The sequence below is a fragment of the Coturnix japonica genome, chromosome 1, assembly GCF_054131305.1.
Source record: "Coturnix japonica strain WE chromosome 1, WE-NBRP24, whole genome shotgun sequence".
NCBI classification, from domain to species: Eukaryota; Metazoa; Chordata; class Aves; order Galliformes; family Phasianidae; genus Coturnix; species Coturnix japonica.
The window spans coordinates 141714253-141733525 of NC_140663.1; the positions used below are offsets into that span (position 1 = coordinate 141714253).

At 35.8% G+C, this 19273-nt stretch overlaps 1 protein-coding gene across 34 annotated transcripts in view; it reads right to left on the reverse strand.

Moving 5' to 3' along the window:
* Nucleotides 1-19273, reverse strand: part of LMO7 (LIM domain 7) — a 129139-nt gene that overhangs the window by 15271 nt on the left and 94595 nt on the right. For 9 of the 34 annotated variants that reach the window (XM_085536033.1, XM_085536051.1, XM_085536050.1 and 6 more), the window contains 11 exons: nt 17594-17711; nt 16436-16578; nt 14477-14897; nt 13547-13870; nt 10337-10451; nt 5638-5799; nt 4091-4275; nt 3395-3455; nt 2403-2459; nt 448-473; nt 56-160 (listed from right to left, as the gene is read on the reverse strand). In XM_085536033.1, the coding sequence (XP_085392159.1) occupies nt 56-160; nt 448-473; nt 2403-2459; nt 3395-3455; nt 4091-4275; nt 5638-5799; nt 10337-10451; nt 13547-13870; nt 14477-14897; nt 16436-16578; nt 17594-17711 (1717 nt within the window). Of the gene's footprint in view, nt 1-55; nt 161-447; nt 474-2207; nt 2250-2402; nt 2460-3394; nt 3456-4090; nt 4276-5637; nt 5800-10336; nt 10452-13546; nt 13871-14476; nt 14898-16435; nt 16579-17593; nt 17712-19273 lie in introns of all 34 variants that reach the window. The other 25 variants (XM_085536056.1, XM_085536054.1, XM_085536046.1 and 22 more) reach the window with 9 other exon arrangements.

Consider the following 19273-nt stretch of genomic DNA (forward strand, 5'->3'; position numbering starts at 1 on the left):
AGAAGTTTTCTTTTGTAATAGTTACCACACACAAAGTCACAAAGATTAACATTACCTGCAGTAAACGATCCTGCTCCTTTTGCCATTTCTCCTGTCGTTTTCGTTCTTCTTCTTGATCCCAAACCCGACGACTTGGAGCACTAATGGATGGTACTGGGAGCTAATATAGCATGGAAATAAATGCCACCTTACTACATGTCATCGACTCTGCATTACAGTTTAAAATGAGAAATAAAAGCCACTACAAGAAATACAGCTTCAGAGTGGCAAGAACCTAATTCAGCCTCCTCAAAGAGACAGTAGGTAACCATTCCCTTATACGTTAAAAGTCTTGGTACTCTCTGATTTGACTGGAATTTTTAAGTGTGGAAAATACAATAGAAAACAGTGGGCTTCTTGAAATACAAGGATTATGCAGCTAATTACTAGTTTGTAAACGTTACTTACATCAGGCATTGCAGGCTCTGGGCCTCCTGTGGGATTTGGGAGTAAAAAGCAAAACAGAAAAAAAAACAAAAAAAACAGGAATTATTAGAACAATACTAACTACTTTAATATTTATCCTAGTGTAGGAAGTCAGAACTTTAGAAGTTTTTGCTTCTATAGTAAGACATGCTTGCATTTGACCCTACATCAGACTTATTAGAGCTCAGAATACATCAGGTGCTTTCAGCTAATGTAGGTGAGCATTCAAAGGCTTTACATGCTTACAAGGTGCCACTTGCAATTGTTTGGATTAGCAGTACCTCTCCTACTGTGGTAATACAGAAGTTCCTTGCTACAGCTTTTCTAGTATTATTGTAAAATCCTACTGTTCAGCATGCCTGGGTATAGCAGTTATTTGCCTAATACCTTTGGCATGACTTACAAGCATCTTCTATGCCACAAAACTGTATTTTCCCTTCCCAACTGTCCTTCTTTTCTACTCTCTAAAGCAATGCGAATTTACTGAACTTTTCACCGTTCACCTCAAACCTTACAGTACTTGAGGATATGATGCTTGGTCTTGGCTTGTGTCAAAATGATTACCAAGAAAAAAAAAAAAAAAAAAAAAAAGAATAAATTTTTAAAACGTACTTATATATTAAAAGTTGAGAAAAATGCGGAGAAGCACTAATTTAAGAGCAAATTCTTCTCCAAGTATCATTTTACATAATTATTTTTATTTGTTGTTATTATCCTTGTTACTTAGCTATTCAAATTTCACTTAGAAAAAAAAAAAAAGCATAAATGCAACAAGCTGCAAAATTCTTAATTTAGGATACAAAGGACATCTCCTCTCATCTTACCCCTGTCAGACTATGCTAGCCAGTATGGGCTTAAAAAGATAATTCTTTCATATCAGTATAATGTCAGAGAAATACAAAAATAAGCAAAACTGCACTGAGTACATACTCTAGACACTTTTCATCCCCCTCAGTCAGAAGCGAAATACTGCAAGTATTGCTAGAACATTCAAACACAATTTTCATAGCCAGCCTAAAAAAAAGCCACAAATGACCAACAACAGAATATCACCGTATCTAAGATACAGTAGAACAAACGGAATCACACAATCACAAACACAGGTATATGCTGCAGCACTTCACATATCACTTCTCAAAAAATGAAAGCCATTATCACTGAGGCAAAGTCCTGGCTCCACTTAAATCTTTGACAAAATTCATACTGAACTTCCAGTGGGCCAGAATTTCACTTTCAGGCTACAATAAAACAGCAAGGCATACATAGTCTGAAGACAGCATTAGGCATACATTAATGGAAGTATGTGAGTTGTGACATGCAGAACACCAAAATGCAACCTACAAAACTATAATTGAGTGCCTCCTTTTTTTTTAATTTATTTTATCTTCAAAAGCCAGAAGATTCATTTCAAAATTCATACTGGTCTTTTCAAGATCTAGTGACTTCACCACATAGTGAGTGGCAAGTCGCTTACTGCTGTTTTCCACCAATTTTGAAGGATGTGCACAGCTATGATTCCAAATAAACTCAAATTCAGAGTTAAGTATTTGGTTATCAGCTGTTTGAATTCTGCACAAAGCCTCTGCTGAAATGTTCAATACTATTCTGTTTTGTAGGTAGTAACAAACCTGAACAGAGTGCTATCCCTCTTGCTCTTAACCCAGCGTATCAAAGAAATATGAACAACATATAAGAGATTAAAAAAAGCTATAAATATAAGAGAACACACAAAGACCCATTACCACAAAGGTAGACCCATGAATTGTAAGAATAACCTGATGACCCTGGGGAAAGAAGGGAAATGAATTATGTTGCTTCAAGATAACTGCAGCAAACAATGCTGAAGAGGCAGAGTACCCGGCACCAGAATGGTTAGGAAGAATGTGCAGCAGGAACAATTTCAGGAAAGTACATGAAGTGTCAGCTCTTTGATTTACCTTGTTCAAAAAATTGTGACCGCCTTTTTAAGTTTTTCAAAGAAATAGGTTCAGATGCTATTTGAAAAATATAGAGAATACAAACAAATCAATGAGGTTTTGTTTTTCTTTCAAATGACCATCACCACTGGATAACAAACTGTTATTACACCTCCAGTCTACAGCCACGTCATTTAAAAAAGAAAAACAAGCCCCTGAAATAAAGAAAATCTAATCTTTCATGGCAATAAATACAGTGTTTAGTTGGTTACATCATACGCTGATTAGTATTTCATTTTAATATCTAACATTGTCCAACTACAGCAATAATACATTTCACTGTCATCTGAAAGGCATCTCCAGAGGGCAAGCGACCTTTTGGGGGGGACTCCTGTAAATTACCATGCACATGCAAGATAAAATGAAATACTAATTTCTTTTCCATTAGGAAGTTTACCCACCTGGTTTCTCTCACTGTCATCAGGCAGTATAATTGTTTGTAGCATCATAACTAATTATTATTCATACCAGGACTATCAATATCATTCGTAAGGAATAAAATTAAATAACAACAACAAAACAACAATAAAAATTACCACTGCCAACACCCTCACCCACCCAAAATCCTCATAAATGAAACAGAAAAAAAAAACACAATACTCATTTCACTCTATTCCAGAGCAGTGAAATAAATTGATACTTACACTGAAATAGGCTTCACATGATGCAGTATCTATTATAACAAATTCTGAATCTTCTCTTGCTTGTTCCTCCCTACCCCCCTACAGCAAGTTTACAACTAATTCTGAGACAGAGGATCTGTCACTTCCTTTTTGTCAGATCTTCAACTGCTCAGCAAGTTACACTCAGTCTGGGTGCAATTAGATTTCTGTGATACGTTCAGTTCATTAAGGTCTCACTTAAGTCACCAAAGCTTGTGATGATTACAGGTTTACTATCTGTGCTTGCTCCAGACCCATACAATTAGAAGATGAAAAGCAATGATAGTTTACCTCTTTGTTCATTAGATCCAAGATCTCCTTGCATGCCGTTTATCAATTTTGTTTCTGTACTCTGAAAAAACAAAAACCAGAGCTCTAGTTTATTATATTTGTGGAAGTTGATTCAATTAAACAGTGCCTCGATAGAAGCTGTGTATCTTGAAACACTTCAGAATATAAAAACTTCAACAGAAGAATACAAAACTGAAAATTCCTGAGTAGATTATATGATAAAATGATTCCAAGCTTTTGCAGGAATCGATGGCCAGCTGTGAACTGGTAGATGACACTGCAAAAAAGTGCCAGAAGCCAAAATCTTCCATTTCAGCTGATCCATAGGCAAGCTGGGAGTTATTTCCCAGTAATGTGAAAGCAGATACTCACTGTTCCTCTGAACTGCAATATTCATTTACACCAACAACTGAGGTAATATGATTTTCTAAAGAATAAATAGTCTATATCTTTTATTTGAAGTATATACTCTTCAAATATTGTAATGCTTTTCATAAATTCATGAACAAAGTAGAATTCTCAGAGCATCTTAATATTGTATTTGCGAAAACCTGCATGTTCCTTAGAATAGCAATGCACATTAAGAATAAGATTACTAAGTTCTTTTCTTCTTTTCTGTTCTCCTTTTCCTCAAGACAATCAGTTTTCACTTACTTCTTCCCACCAAATCCCCAAACTGTTAAAAAACACACTCACAGAACTTTGGAGACTGCTGGAGAATTCTCTTTTTGTTGATACGGATGAGACACTTGAAACGCGTTCTCCAGAAGTTGCATCAATCCATTTATTATCGGATGTACCTATAATGTTGGTACCCATACTGGTGAGATTGAGGATTTTATGCCTTACATGTGGCAGGGAAGGCTGGTCTTTGCCCCAGTCTTTTGGTATGTGGAGATCAAGAAATTAACACAGACAGTAATGTCAAAGAACAGAACAAGAGTTAGCGAAAACACAATAAAATAACACAGGAAACACATAAAAAAAGAGGGAGAGACACAAATCAGGTGGAATTTGTGGAGACAGGACAATGGGCATTTATCAGAAGACCGCCTTCCCCAAAAATACATTTATTAGTCAGAAGCCATGTAAGAGTTCACCAAATATTCTGCTAACTATAGCAGACTCAACAGACTACAGCAGCTCAACATTAGAGAGTAATTAGTATTCATTGAAAACTATTTCATCAGCATTAGTAAGGACCAAGAAAGTTCTTCCAACTTTACTCACACAAGGTACAGTTTCAATCATACACTATCCAGTGAAGTGTCATTTTCATGTCCAAGCTACTCAGGAAACACACAGGGCAAAAAAATAAAAAGGTAGTCTAAACTAGAAAAACTGATGAATGTAAGGAACAAAAAAACCAAAAACCACCATCTTCATTTAGTGTCCATTACACCACCTCCCCCCAGTCCTCTCCCCATCCCCTAAATTTTATTTTCTGCAAAAATTTCACTCTTAATTTATGCTATTAGGCAGTACTCATCTTTTCTGTGCCTCACTGTTGTTTTTTTTCCCCCCTTACTTGTTGGTAAATTATTCTACTTGACTTCCCACTGAAGTAATGTTTTGACATTATACTTTCAGCTGGTCACATTTCCAACTCTTGATCAAATCTACAGCATGCTTGAAGAGCTGAATAAGTTTCAGCCAGGATGGAAGACTGAATGGGTACTACCACTTTGGAGAGATTACAGCATCACAGTGTTTGGGTCAACTATCAAAACAACAGCCCAGAAGAGCTGTATCAACTACAGTGTCATATATCAGCAAAATTCCTCCCTGAAGAAAACAGGAAAGATCCTCCTTCACTGAAGAAAAGAGGAACTGAAGACTGAGGGACAAAGGCTTTAAAAATTATCTTTTAGAGACTAATCCCCTCATCATTTTTGTAGTATGGCAGGAAAAAAAAAATAAAATAGCATATTCTCTTGTGTGTTGGTGGCACATTTTATTTATCCATTAACTGCACCTCCTCTTAGAAACAGGTCAGAGCACCAGACAGAGGTCAGTAAATTCATTGTTTAGTAGATTTGCTTGCCAAAACATTTCCAATGCACAAGCAGTTAAAAAAAAAAGCGAAGTTGTGTTAAAATGCAACAGACACACCAGCAAACTACTTAGCTCAGATAGCTATTACCACTGTAAGGGTAATAAGGAGACTCAGCTGTCAGGTACAGCAGAGACAAAGCTTATTTGCCTTACAGAGCATACTGTACCTGCCCTATGAAACAACTCACCATTCTTTCCATATCGTCTAACATCCATGACCAGGTTTCCAGTTTCTAGTGCTCTGGTGATGGCTTCTTCCCACTGACTACTGTCCATTTGTGAAACCTTTGTGCCGTTGATAGCAATGATCTCATCATCTACCTGCAGCTGACAAAGTGCTGCAGGGCTATCTAATGAAAACAGAAGAAAAAAAAAATCATTTCCAATCACAGTTATTTTTTAAACACAGTTATGATGGGAAGAAAAAAAAGTAACTCAGTAAAAGAAATGCTTATCAGCAGGTATTCGGAAAGTCTAAGGAAAAACTGATCTCACTGTGAGTATAAGGTCAGTAAAATCAGCTGATATTAATGTAGTGTTGAAATCTGATACATACATATGAAGAACTTTCTGGGTCTGCAAGCATTCATGTTCTGGCTATCTCATTAGCCCACTCCTGTCTCAACCTTTATAACCCGGGATTAATACAGAGAGAGGGAGCAGGCAGCACTACAGTGTCCATAGCAGAAATTTGCTGAAATTCAGCTTATGTTTGGATAATCCTCTTATTTGCCCCCCAAAAAACAGACTCCACTCTGTTAGCTTTCTTATTTTTTTACTTACATTTTCTGGGCTTGATTGACAAGAATATGCTACTATACTGCTGTGCTAAAATAGCTTTTTAGCTCTGAATTAACTGACAATGAGACTCACTCAAGATATTGCTGGGTGCTGTCCAATTAGAATTCTCTGGATTGTATTTTTTTTGCCAGTGTGTACAAGCCAATTACAAATTTTATTGCAACTTGGACTTTGAATTTTACTGATATTTTGCAAGACAGGGTGCACTTTATACTCTTTTTCATCTATTACTATGTGTTGACGTAATCTAGCTTAAGGACACAGTGCAGTTAATAAGCCTTCTCATTTTTTTTTTTTTTTTTTGTTGTTGTTGTTGTTTTCTTTTAATAATTCAAAAAACAGGCAAGTTGAGAAACAGCCTTCCTGAAGTACAAATTTATGAATTATACTGAACAGTGAATGGTTCTTCCACTGAGAATAATTCCCCTAGCAGAAGAAATGTGGATTACACAACTAAAGCATTTTCCAGATTAAGTAGAGAAATGCACACATACTATTCAATATATACTAAGAACAATGCTATATTATGTTACCAGAAAGAAAGGTGGGCAAACATGACAAAAATTTAAACACCACATTCTTCATTCTAACCTTCTTCTGACTCACTAGGAAAATGCTGTTCGAAGTCTGGGATCATCCACTGTGGATCCAGATAGCTTTAATTTTCCTACCACCCAAGTAAATTAGGAAACATAGCTTTCCTTCATTTCATAATAGTAAACTAAGCAGTGATCCTTCGTAGTACACACACAAAAAAAAATAATGGCATTAACTACTGTGTTGGAATAACACAGCTCCGTATTCTATATTTGATATTCTTCAAGTGTGGACTGATACTCCATTAGCCGTTATCAGCAAAATGCTCAAAACACACTAATTATTTTAAGCATTCTAGGAGAAAAAGTAGTTTTCTTTTGAAGAAAGAAAACACGGGGAGTAGTTCGGGGGACCAAAAAATAAATCACATCCCTTTAGAGTCAAGATGTTTACAGATTAATAGCTTTAAAGGTCCAAGTGAAGGAGATTTTAAAGACACTTCTGTAGATACTGCCACTTTCAGTGATGCTTACTAAACATTTGGAAATGCAACTCGTGTCGCAACTTAAGACAGGTAGTACCATACAGTTTGAACATGTAGATGAAATTTCATGCTCAAAGTATATGGAATGCTTCAGGCTCAGAATTGTTTTGTGGCAGAATAAGTGCTTGGAGCCAAAAAAAGGTGACCATTTAACTCAAATAGGTCAGCTGTGATGAGACCCTCAAAGCTGAGAAAAGTATCTCTAGGCTATAAATTGAGGCTTTCATAAAATATGCAAGTTAAAGATTTCACATTTCCTCCCATGCCACCAGAAAAAGTATATCCAAACTTAGATTCCCACACTGCCTTTATGATCTGTGAATGAAAGGGCTTCTTCAGGAGTGCAAAACCAAAGCACCCATACCGGGCTCCTGCTCTGATTTGCCATCCAGAGAAGCCTACAGATACTAGCTGGCTATTCAGGTGCCTAAAGCTGTATGATAACAACTTCCTCCCTCTGTCCAACTCCTCTAAAACTATAAAATTTATTGATAATTTCTTTTCTTATAAGGGTAAATAATTTAGTTTAGATTACAATAGTAATAATAGTAATACCAGAACTGTACAGCAGCTTTAAATCAATTTCCCTGAAAGCAGATTTTTCTTACTAGCCTTACTCATGGTAATAATAATAATAATAATATCCACAAATACTAAATACACACCATTTTCCACACATACTTATTTGTCTGTAACTTATTCCTGGCTGTTGTTACTACTACAGATAAATGCCAACTCATATTCTCATATATGCAAGAATACATAGGAAGCAGAGCAAATTTACTTCATCTTACGTGCCAGTGTTTAATGCAATCTCAAAAAACAATAGGAAATAGGGTGTGTAAAAGTGAAAGACCTGGAATAATAAAGATTACATGGCAGAGGGCAAGCTAGCAGAACATCAAGATTTAATGACTTTCTAGGGTTTCCTGTTTGTGTAATCTTTAGGATAAAGGCTGAAAATCTCTGTAAAAGACAACCAATTTTTTATATGTAAGTAAATGTGTCTAACTGGAACATGTTACAAATTTAACTCTTAATAAGCTTTCTGAGAAAACATATAGGAAGTTAATTTCACATGCCAAGTAGTTTTCTTAACAATTACTTGAAGGAAAAGCTTATGTTGAATGCAGAGTCATTATAAGCAATAAGATAAGTGTAGTTTATCACCAAAAGAAAATAATTTGGCTAGTTAGGATAACAAGTACATTAAAATAAAAAGAGGAAGTTTTCCCTGAAGTTATTTCTCTGCTTATAAAAAAGGTGACCAAGAGCAGCTGGCAAGCACTTGCAGGTCTAAATCACACTTGCTGAATCTGGGTGTCTTTAACAGCAAAATAACCAGATCTGTGAGTGACAACATAATGGTAAATGTTATCCACCTTGACTTTAATACAGTTTGTAACATGAGACATGGTATCCTGGTAACAAAGTTGGGACATTACAGTGTATGGGACTGAACAACCAGATGAGTGACGGTACAGAGAACCTAAGCAGTTTTCATCCTTCAAGAGTTTCAAACCCAATTGGGTAAGGCCCTGGACCATGATCTAAATTCAATCTTCATACTTTTTTGAATGAGAATAATTCTGGTTGGAAGGGACACCTTGGGAGACCACTTACAGCCTACGTCTAGAACTTATCCTTAGAAACAGGAAACACAATGGTCAGGAGCCCTCAGATGAAGTACATCTTACTCCTCAATGATCTGTCCATCTCTTTCATCTTTCCTTTAGGCAAAGACTCACACTGTTGTACTGCTTAAGGATACAATGTTAGTCAGTTATTGAGATTTTAAAAAATGCAGTCCACTAAAATTTCCTTATTTTAATCTATATAGTTTTCAACCTTACTTGTAAGAAAGGTAATACAGCATAAGCCAGGTAACAGTGTCAAGGCCCTCATCTTCCCCTTGCCTACAGATCCAAGCAATAGAGCTTTGTGAATGACAAGCAGGAACATTCAGTACCACCAGGTTTCTCATTTACAGCTTGCTGTGAATATAAACAGTCCTTTCCTCCCAGCAACAAAACTAAAACAAAATCCTAGCAGCAGGAAAAGCAAATGGAGAATTATTCTTCCTACAAAGCAATTATTAACAGATAAAATCTTCACAAGTGCCCAGCTCTAACGAGGAGAGGTCAGTAAGTTGACTTTTGAATGAAAATCAAGGGTGTTTAGTAAATACAGTTAAATTATATATTTTCTTTCATGGAAAACATAACAAGGGTTAACTGAATGGGAAACTGCCAGTTATTTCTCTTTTCTCAAGATGAACGTTTATCGTAAAGAAGGGTACAATTAATTATTGCCTAAGCATTACTAACAATGTTCAAGATCACTGTTCAGAAAGAAAAAAAATACAAAAAAAAAACCCCAAACCCAACAATGTAATTTTGTTGTGGTAGTTTTGTTTGTTTTATTCTTAAGAAAACCAAACTCTTCCTTAGCAGGAACCTTAAAAATAATAATAAATTGTTACATATGCTTCACTTCACACACACACAGACAAAAAAAACCCCAAACAACTCCATTCTGTCAATATTAGTACATTCACACGTGCACGCACACACACACACACAAACACCTACACTGAAAATAAATTTAGAAGTTGCAACAACCCTAAAATATTAGCTGTCTCCAAAATCCAATGTGACTAAGAGAGGTAAAATTAAAATAAAAATATTAACTTCCAGTCAAGTTACAATTCAATTGTTTTACAAATACACACAGAGGAAAACTTAAAATTAAGGTGAGAGGAGCCATTTATACCTTTTCTATATCATGAAAACATTCTTGATTGGGAAAATGCCTTTTATTATTATGACTTAAATCTATTTCAAGAGATGAGGGCTAACCAAAAAAAATTAGTAAACAAAATACTAACTTTCCAATTGTCTACCTGAGGTTTCTGAAACAGTTGTAGCATACAGTAAGTACATAGTTTAGAAGCCTTTACAAACTAAATACAAGAATGAAGTTTGTACAGTTAAATAGACATTTACCTTCTTCAACTGTCTGTACTAAGGCCCCTGAGGAAGTCCAATTTGTTGTGAACCCAAAGTTGTGACTGTAGCCAGGTCTCTGGTTCATACTGATTCTCAATTCACTGTACTGTTCCTGAAAAATAAAACATGACACTACAGTATCTGGTATCACAGGAATCTAAATGAGGGAAAGTTTATCCACCAAATAAGCAAGGCGACTCACAATGTGCACTTTAATCATCTATTATTAGCATCACTGACAAAGGAAACAGCATTGAACTCTGTTAAACAACTAGTTTGTTTTTATTTAAATAAGTCTTTTCAGTTTTCCTTTATATTATGTGTACACTTATTATAAACTTGCCATGCACTTCTCATTTCAAATGCTCCATAAAATGGTGCTACAAAACATTTCAAAATTTGAGCAAAAACATTTAAATGGGTCTCTATGAACCACATTGTAAATTTGCAAAATTCAGTGCTCCCTGACAGACCACCAGTAAAATAGGAGTGCGGAAAAACAAACAAACTCTTCTTATTTCTTATTGCATATGCTACAGAAACCATCATCAGTTTCCTCTAGGCTCAATTTACTTGGATGAACAATCTACTTTTTAATTTTGTTCCAAATGCTACTTGTTACCCATAGACTTTGTCATGGAGGACTTAGTAATCCCAAAGTTAGCTAAAATCCAGTTGTTCCCAATTTAGTGGAATTTCAAGATGCTTTCAAAACCAGAATGAAACCTGACAATTACGTTTTGAACTACAGAAATGTTTAACTTGGAATATATTTTGGAATACTTGCTTGCAGTCTCACAATGTATTATGAACATGCGGTGCATACATTAACATTTTAATGTGAATTCATTAAAAAACGATTAAAAGTACCCAAATGCATGCTATTCACTTCATTAAAATGAAATAGATACTGCTATAAAAGGAAAAAATATTTTAGACTTCTGTCAAACACAATAGATATATTCAAGTAACACATACACTAAGGAGACCCCCTACATGCTTATACATGAACATCTACATTTTAGTCGCATAGTGAACTAACCCCCTGAAAGGATGGGATTCATTTTCTCCAACTGCAAATATTTATAAGTCTAAGTTCCTACTCCATTACCCAAGGCTTCTCCATCGGTCAAAGGACAAAGAGGCCAGCTGGAGTCACAGGAGAGGAAGCAGCCAGGGGAGGCTGCTGAAGTGCTCAAGCAGAAGACAGCAGTATTTGAAGGCAGTAAACCTGAGGTTTATCCATGCATTACAGGTAAATTCATGCCAAACACCCCTCATCACAACCCAGGGTTGAAACTATCAAGTCATCGAATTACAGAATGGCTTGGGTTGAAAAAGACCACAAAAACCATCATGTTTCAACATGCCTGCTATGTGCAGGGTCCCCAGTCACCAAACCAGGCAGCCCAGAGGCACATCCAGCCTTGCCTTGACTGCCTCTAGGGATGAGGCATCAACAACTTCCCTGGGCAACCTGTTGCAATGTGTAACCACCCTCTGAGAGAAAAACTTCCTCCTAATATCTAACCTAAACCTCCCCTGTCTTAGTTTAAAACCATTCCCTCTTGTCCTATCACAAACAGATCCTAGCTTGCAAAAGCTTTCACACAGAAATAGACATTGTGTTTTATCTATTCATATCAACTTCTTAAGCAAGTATCACAACACATTCACAGGTATGCTACAAATAGGGCACATTGGGCTGGAGCATGTAGAAAGCTTCTGAATTTGAGTGTGTTCCTAGAAATAACAATGACTGTTCTTTTTATTTCCAGCACCCCAATAAAGCCTTTTCAAACCTACCTTGTCAGAGGACTAACGCGACTTTGTATACTGAGCTTCATAATTTGGACAGGTCATCTCCAAAACACTTAGCACTCTACAAACCCGGTGTTACTGCCCTGATGCCTAGTGAACTACATCAGTTTCTCAGCTCTTGCAATGATTTACAAACACGCCAAACAAAGCTTGCAAGCTTGCATTCCTTAAGTTACAGCTTGTTTGAAGCACAACACAAGCAGCTTTTTTTTTTTTTTTTTTTTTGTTAAACACATTCCTCATTTACAGACAGGACATTTAATATCTTTGTGATCAATTGCAGAGGAATATAAAAATAATGTAGTACAATTTGCTCTCATCTGAAGTGATTAAAAGAATCTACATCTAAGCTACGCTTTCACTGATTAGAATTGAATTTTCTCTACCTGTTTTTACTGCAATTAAAAACCAACCAAACAAAAAACAATCACAAACTCTTTCCTCATTCGTAAATCACAGTTTCAGAAAAGTATAACTTCATTGTGCTATTAAAGCATTCCTTTTTCCACAGGTGATTGAAAAAGATGATTCAAAATGACTGAATGTACAAGATGGTGTGGGAAGTAATTTCAGTGATCAGCATCCAAAGTTTTATCATCTCCACTAAAGCTACTGACAATTCACTTGTACAGCAACATCAGGAATATAAAGAACTCATCTTTCATTTGTCATTGGGTGTAAATTACATCAATACAGATTGCAGAAAGGTGGTGACAATTAAAGCTATTCCTGTTTATTTTCCAGTGTGAAATATGAGATCACTAGAAGTAGCATTGATATATATACACCAAAGCACTGAAAGAACCAGCTCCTGGATAAGCGTGTACAAAAGGTGGTGATTTCTGTTTAAATTCAGTGTGAATACCAATTAGAATAATTTTAAGTATACGACTGCAAAAACAAAAAAAGGCTCAAGTCACAACTGAAAATAAAAAAAAAAAAAATAATAACATTGTGATATTCATGTTTCAGGCAAGCCTTTGAAAAGCTGATCTTTATTTTTCCACCACCAGTTTGCTTAAAAGTGCAAATGAATGCTATAGCAGCTTAGACCATTCACCTAATTGACATACCTCATTGTGAGCACAATTATCTAATTGGGAAAGTGCCAGAAATCTTACAGTTATCAAACCAAATGTTTAGAATAACTATTTTTACTACTAATTTTATTTCTAAATAAAAGTATAGGACAGGTAAAAAGTAGGAAAAGAGCTCAAGAGAAGAACCAATTACGTGTTCTTCCTAAATTCTCTTTCCCATGAGAGAAATCAAATGGAATATTTTCTTCCCACTAAGGAATATTTGCATGAGATATCATTTATTTATTTAAACTCTGCTGCAGCATTCAGTTACACAAGTGACTGATTAAATGATTTCCACACTTACCAAGGATTTTGAATCGTCGTGTTCTGACAGACTCGCATTTTCTGCAGAAGATGCAAGTGAAAAAGAATCAGGAGGAGAACAATATTCTGGTTTAAGAATACTATCTCCAGCATCTTGGTCTTGTGATTTTACAGGTAATGACAAACTAGGAGTAGGTGCTGACTTAACACTTTCTTTTTCCTCTTCTTCCTCCTCACCTCTCCTTCTGAGTACACTGGTGGAGAGAGAGTATGTAGAGTCTGGTAGTGAAAACATGCTGCTGCTTAAATTTTGAGTTCCTTTAGCTTTATCCACTTCTCCATTGTATTTCTGAGCATCATCCATCTAGAACAAAAATAGTAAAATGGTAAAAACAGTTTTTGAAAGTCCTTAACAGTTCAGCAGTCAGTATTTAACAAAATGCTCTTCTCCCCTTCATGCAGCTTCTAGTCACTACACGCAGTAATGTACCCACTACTAATTACCCACATTTTAAGTAATAACTTAATAACATCAGAACAATTTCTGTGTCTCAGTACTTTACTGAGCAGGCAAATTCTAGGCTGTAGTAAAGCTTCAGTTTTCAAAGTCAGTAGAGCAGAAGAAATTTGGTTCACATGAAAATTTTAATTTAACGTAACTGTTAAAGACATTTCACACAATTACATCAGACAATGGTTTTCTGATAAGGAACAATAAGCAGATTTGTTAAAAGTAACTAAAAGACTATTCTAGCAAATATATTTTTAGACATCTAGAAAACTTTAAATACAGAAAAACAAGTAAACATCTAACACAAGGACAGAATTTCCTGCTCTGTTAATACAGCCTTTGACAACAAGCAGTAGTGCTTTTTGTCATGTTTTTAAGGAGATCATTACATTCTACTGTTCAGTCAGCTATCTAAGACACTCAACATTCACAAATTTCAGGAACTAAAGAGAATTTTACCGTGAGCGACCGTGGAAGTGAGGAGATTCCTCTGGAGTGGACACCAAAAGGTCTTGGTGTAACCACAGATGTTAATCTGGAGGTGTCAGTTTTCTGGTAACTTCTAGGGAGAGAAGCTGAAACCTGAGCTGACCCAGTTTGAGCATTCACTGAGTAGCGTGTAGACAAAAGAGGCAAGGTCTGCTCTTCTGCCAGGCTCTTTGAGACAGCAGGAGCTTCACGTGTGGCAGAGATCTCTGGCTTGGGTAGATTCTCCTTGCTCCTCTGAGCAGCATACTGGCTTTTGCTATCCTTAGTGCTGTAGGAGGTTTCTTCCTCAAACGAGTAATCTTTCACTGTTGATCGTGTGGTAGGTGCTTTTTCTTCAGTAAACACATCATCAGTCAGAGAATATGCCCATCTGCCATCATATTTTTGTTCCCTGCAAGACAGAGCTCATTAAAATACCAAAGCAAACTGATAGACAGGTAGGACCTAAGGCTGACATCTAGACTACTACTAGAGCATAGGACAGGAGCAACAGCACCTGAGGAAATGGCCACAAGTTGTATCAGATGAGGTTTAGACTGAACATAAGAAGGAACTTTTTCTCTCAGACAGTGGTCAGGCACAGGAATGGCTGCCTAGGGAGGTGGTGGAGTCGCCATCCCTGGCAGTGTTCAAGAGGCATCTGGACAGGGAGCTAGGAGATATGGTTTAGTGGTTTTCTGTAGGTATGGTAAAGGGAGGATGGTTGGACTAGATGATCTTGTAGGTTCTTTCCAATCTTGTGATTCTATAATTCTATAAACTGAAAAACACATCTCTGATAAATTGAAATGAATAGCATTATTTTAAAATATTAATTCCTTAAAATGCTTTGAATTCATTTCTTCACCTACACCCACATATTTTTCAACACTTCCATAATACTCAGGCATATTACTGTCAGACCAGAAGGTTGTCACCAAGACAGCAATATCTTTGCAATAAATAAATAAATAAATAAATAAAGCTATTCATTTTGCATATCCTCAGAAATTCTGATTTTACTGAGAAAAGAACATAGAGAAGTCCACCCTGAACCGCATACATACTTCTGTTGGTGTGTCTACTCTCTGAAAATGCTATACTGTCTTTCAGATAACAAATTACAGGGTGTTTTTATTTATGTATGTCTTTGCTGTTCGTTCTCTTGTCAATAAAGAACAATAAAAAGAATAATCTTTACCATGCAATTTTCAATTTCAAGATGCTGGCAATATTGGACATTCAATACAATTTGAACCCATATTTTCCTTCAAGAGACTATAGTTGCTGTCCTCATAAATAAATCCAAATATTATTTTACTATTTACTTAAGCTTTCTTTATAAACGTACACCATGTGCATATTTCCTTCACCTCAGCTATTCATTCACTTAAAAACAAAACAAAACCTCAGATTTAGTACTCTAACACTCAATCTGCACTTTTCTCTCTTCAGAGAGTCTTGTTCTGTAAAAACGTAGAGGAACAATTGGGAACAAAGAGGAAATTGAGTAAAGAAGTTCGCAGTTCTGTGAAATTCATAACAGCTCTGACTATGTTTATCTGCTGTTACAAAGAGAATGGCAAATAGAATGTTAGAGGAAAGAGAAATAAGCTAACCCAAAAATAAAAAGGCAATTAACTAGTTTATTTTTCTATTGTTTTAAGCTCCTTAAAGCGGAGATAAATACTGACTCGACTGCACATTCATTCTTAGCTGGAATAAAGAATCAGTTATAGAGTAGAAATGTTTAACATTCTATGAAAATAATGTGTTAGGAGACCATATTTTCCTGTTCAATTGCTTAGATTTTTACACTATAATTTGGAACTAAAATTGTTGAGATTTCTGAAGCATCGATTGCAACTTGCAAGTAAAAACCATTCAAGAATTAAAAGGAAAATAAAAGATTTAAGTTCTACAATTTAGTACTCCCATTAGTGTCATTACCTTTCCTGCTGCATTTCTTTCAGTGGCTTGCTACTCCTATCAGAAACTTCAGAGGCTCTCCTTTCTATTTCTTCTCTTTCTTCCTTTTTCTTTTGCAATTCTGAAGTGAAGCTCTTTCTACGATTCTTCCATTTTGCTAAATCCTACAGGAGTCACACAAGAGTATAGAATCAGATTTTCTCAAGATCTTGCAAGTCTACAGAAACATCCTATGACATGCTATCTGGTGCCCCAATTTTACTTGCACGTCTGTATCAAGGCCATTTTTTTTCATGTGCTTCCCCCCTAATTGAAAAGCGTACTTTTTTCCCCTTGACATTTTCAGTTTTGCTCTAAAATACTTTGCACAATTACACATAATTGAAAACAAATATGATAGCATGTGAATTTATTTGTAGTCTTTGGATAAGGGGATTTTATTATTTTTTTTTATTACTTAGTTTTCAAATTGCTAGTATGTTACCCTGATACATTAGCTTGAGAATAAACACATCTTAAATTCCAAATTGAAAACAAACAAACAAAAAAATCCATAGATTTAGATATACTATGTCTGTGAAACCACAATGTGAACTGGCAATCTTTCCCATGAAATACCAGAGCTGGTTAAGGAAGTACTGAATTCTGGAACTGAGATGCACTAAACAAACTGCTATGAAATGCTTTCTTGATGTTCTGTTTTTGATTTCAACCTCTAATTGGTAATCACTAGCAATCACAGGTCTCAATTAAAAATAAAAAGGTCTTCATATTACCTTACGATGCTGTGTAACGTAATCATGCCAGTTTATAAGCTAAATTTAAGACAGAATTATTGAGGGATAGGAGCCTCAAGAATTTGCTCAAGGAAATACTATTTCCTTCCTTTCCCTAAGGATCAAATACTCAGACATTCCAAGCATTTCACAAAGGAAAAAAAAAAAAAAAAAAGGCATACAGCACATGAAACCATGTCCTAAATTTTATGTCAGCAGGAATCAAGCCCAAAGGCTTTACTGTGATATCACAGTATATACAAATCAGATCAGATTGTTGCATGAAACGCACAACCACATGAGTTACCATACATGCCACAACCAGTTTTGTGGGGGTACTGAACATTGACAGCACCCAGCCCCTTGGCAGGACACATCAGGAAGAGTGAAAACTAATATTTACTTCTTGCCACTTTAGATCTTGTTCTTGCAGCTGTTCTTTTATCTTTTGTAGCTCTTCATAACGAATTTTGCGCAATGACTGCTGCTCCTCTGCACTGACATCATTCAAAGATTTACTCCTAGAAATCAAAAAGTAAAAAGAATATTCAACTTCATAACATCTGAGCTACAGTTTATGCAAGTGAAACCTTCAAGAGAGGGAGATTTATGTTAGTACAACAGAGCATTCCTAAGTGTTATTTTAAAGAGAGCAGGAAATAAACAGACAGCTGAATGAGCAAGACTGGGTTGGGACCTAACACCAGCACTGAGGTCAGTAATTGCGTATTTGAGCAAATAAATTCAGATTAAGGGAATAATCCTCATACCTACTACTAATTCTTAAACTTGTTACTCTGCTGACCTTGCTAGTCTCTTTTGCCTAAATGCTTTCCCAACTCCCCAAAGCCAAACTCCCATTATTTCACTTTTCTTCTACAACAACAGCCTCTCAATCTTCTCCCATTCTTTCATTTCTTAGAATAATTGCAAAATCAGGTCAGTTATTGATGCACATGGCTAAAAGAGAAAAGTGATTTACTGTTAAGCATTCATATCAATCATGTTACAGGCCCCACTAGCATGTATCACTTCTTCTCAAAACTCTTTGGTACTTCCAGTCTAAGTCAGGAAAATCTGCAGTCATCACCTCAATAATTTCTTGACACGCGTAAGAATTTTCCCCCACAAACTCCTACTTACTAGGTTCACTGTAACCTCAATTTCTCAAAACTCACGTCCTCCCCAATACACCTGACTTCCAGCCTTTGCTGTTTTCTCTCTTGTTCATTTATTTAAGAATAACAGATCTTTTTGTTTAAGTGTAAGACAAGACTCCTACTCATGTTTGACCTCAAATCTGTGAGACATAAATTAACATGTACATGCTTTGTCACAAGGTTCTGTGCTATAATACAAAAGGAAAGCTAGGCTTCTGATTATTATTATTATTATTATTTTTCCGCAAAACATGTTCATTTGTATTTATCTGGACAAAAATGAAGTGATGGAAAAATATTAGAATAAGTTCTAATACAATTCAAAACTGCAGCACTTCTTTATCATGACAGAAAAGCAAGTTAAAACAAAGTGACTCAGAACAGGGCCTTACTCCAGTGTCCTACATACCAAGAGTGCTCTGAACTAACAAACCAGTCTCTTTCACTTCCTCCCAGGAGACCCAACTTACTTATATTCATAACATAAGACTTCAGACTTCGTCCCTGGAAAAAAAGTCTAGGGTATTAATTCACTATCCCCATTTGTTTGTTTATTTTCTGAATGAGAAGAGTGCCAAATTCAGCAAAAATCCTAAGGTCATTTTTGAAGAAACTTTATTTTGCAGTTCTCTTTCACAGTTAAGTTACATCACATATAGAAATGGTTTGGTGTAAGCATTTACACCATCCCAAATTCACTAAAGAAAATTTACATGACAAGGATTTCCTTTTATTTTTAACTCAAGTTTCTATACCTGCACTTGAGTTTCCATACCCGCATGGAGTAAATTAGGAAAATCTAGAGCAAAATAAAATACAACCGAAGGGTATATTCATATATTTATACTTATGAACTAATGTACGTTTGTTTCTAGTTCAAAGATTTAACTAGTAACTGGGTCTCCCTTCACTGACATCTAACT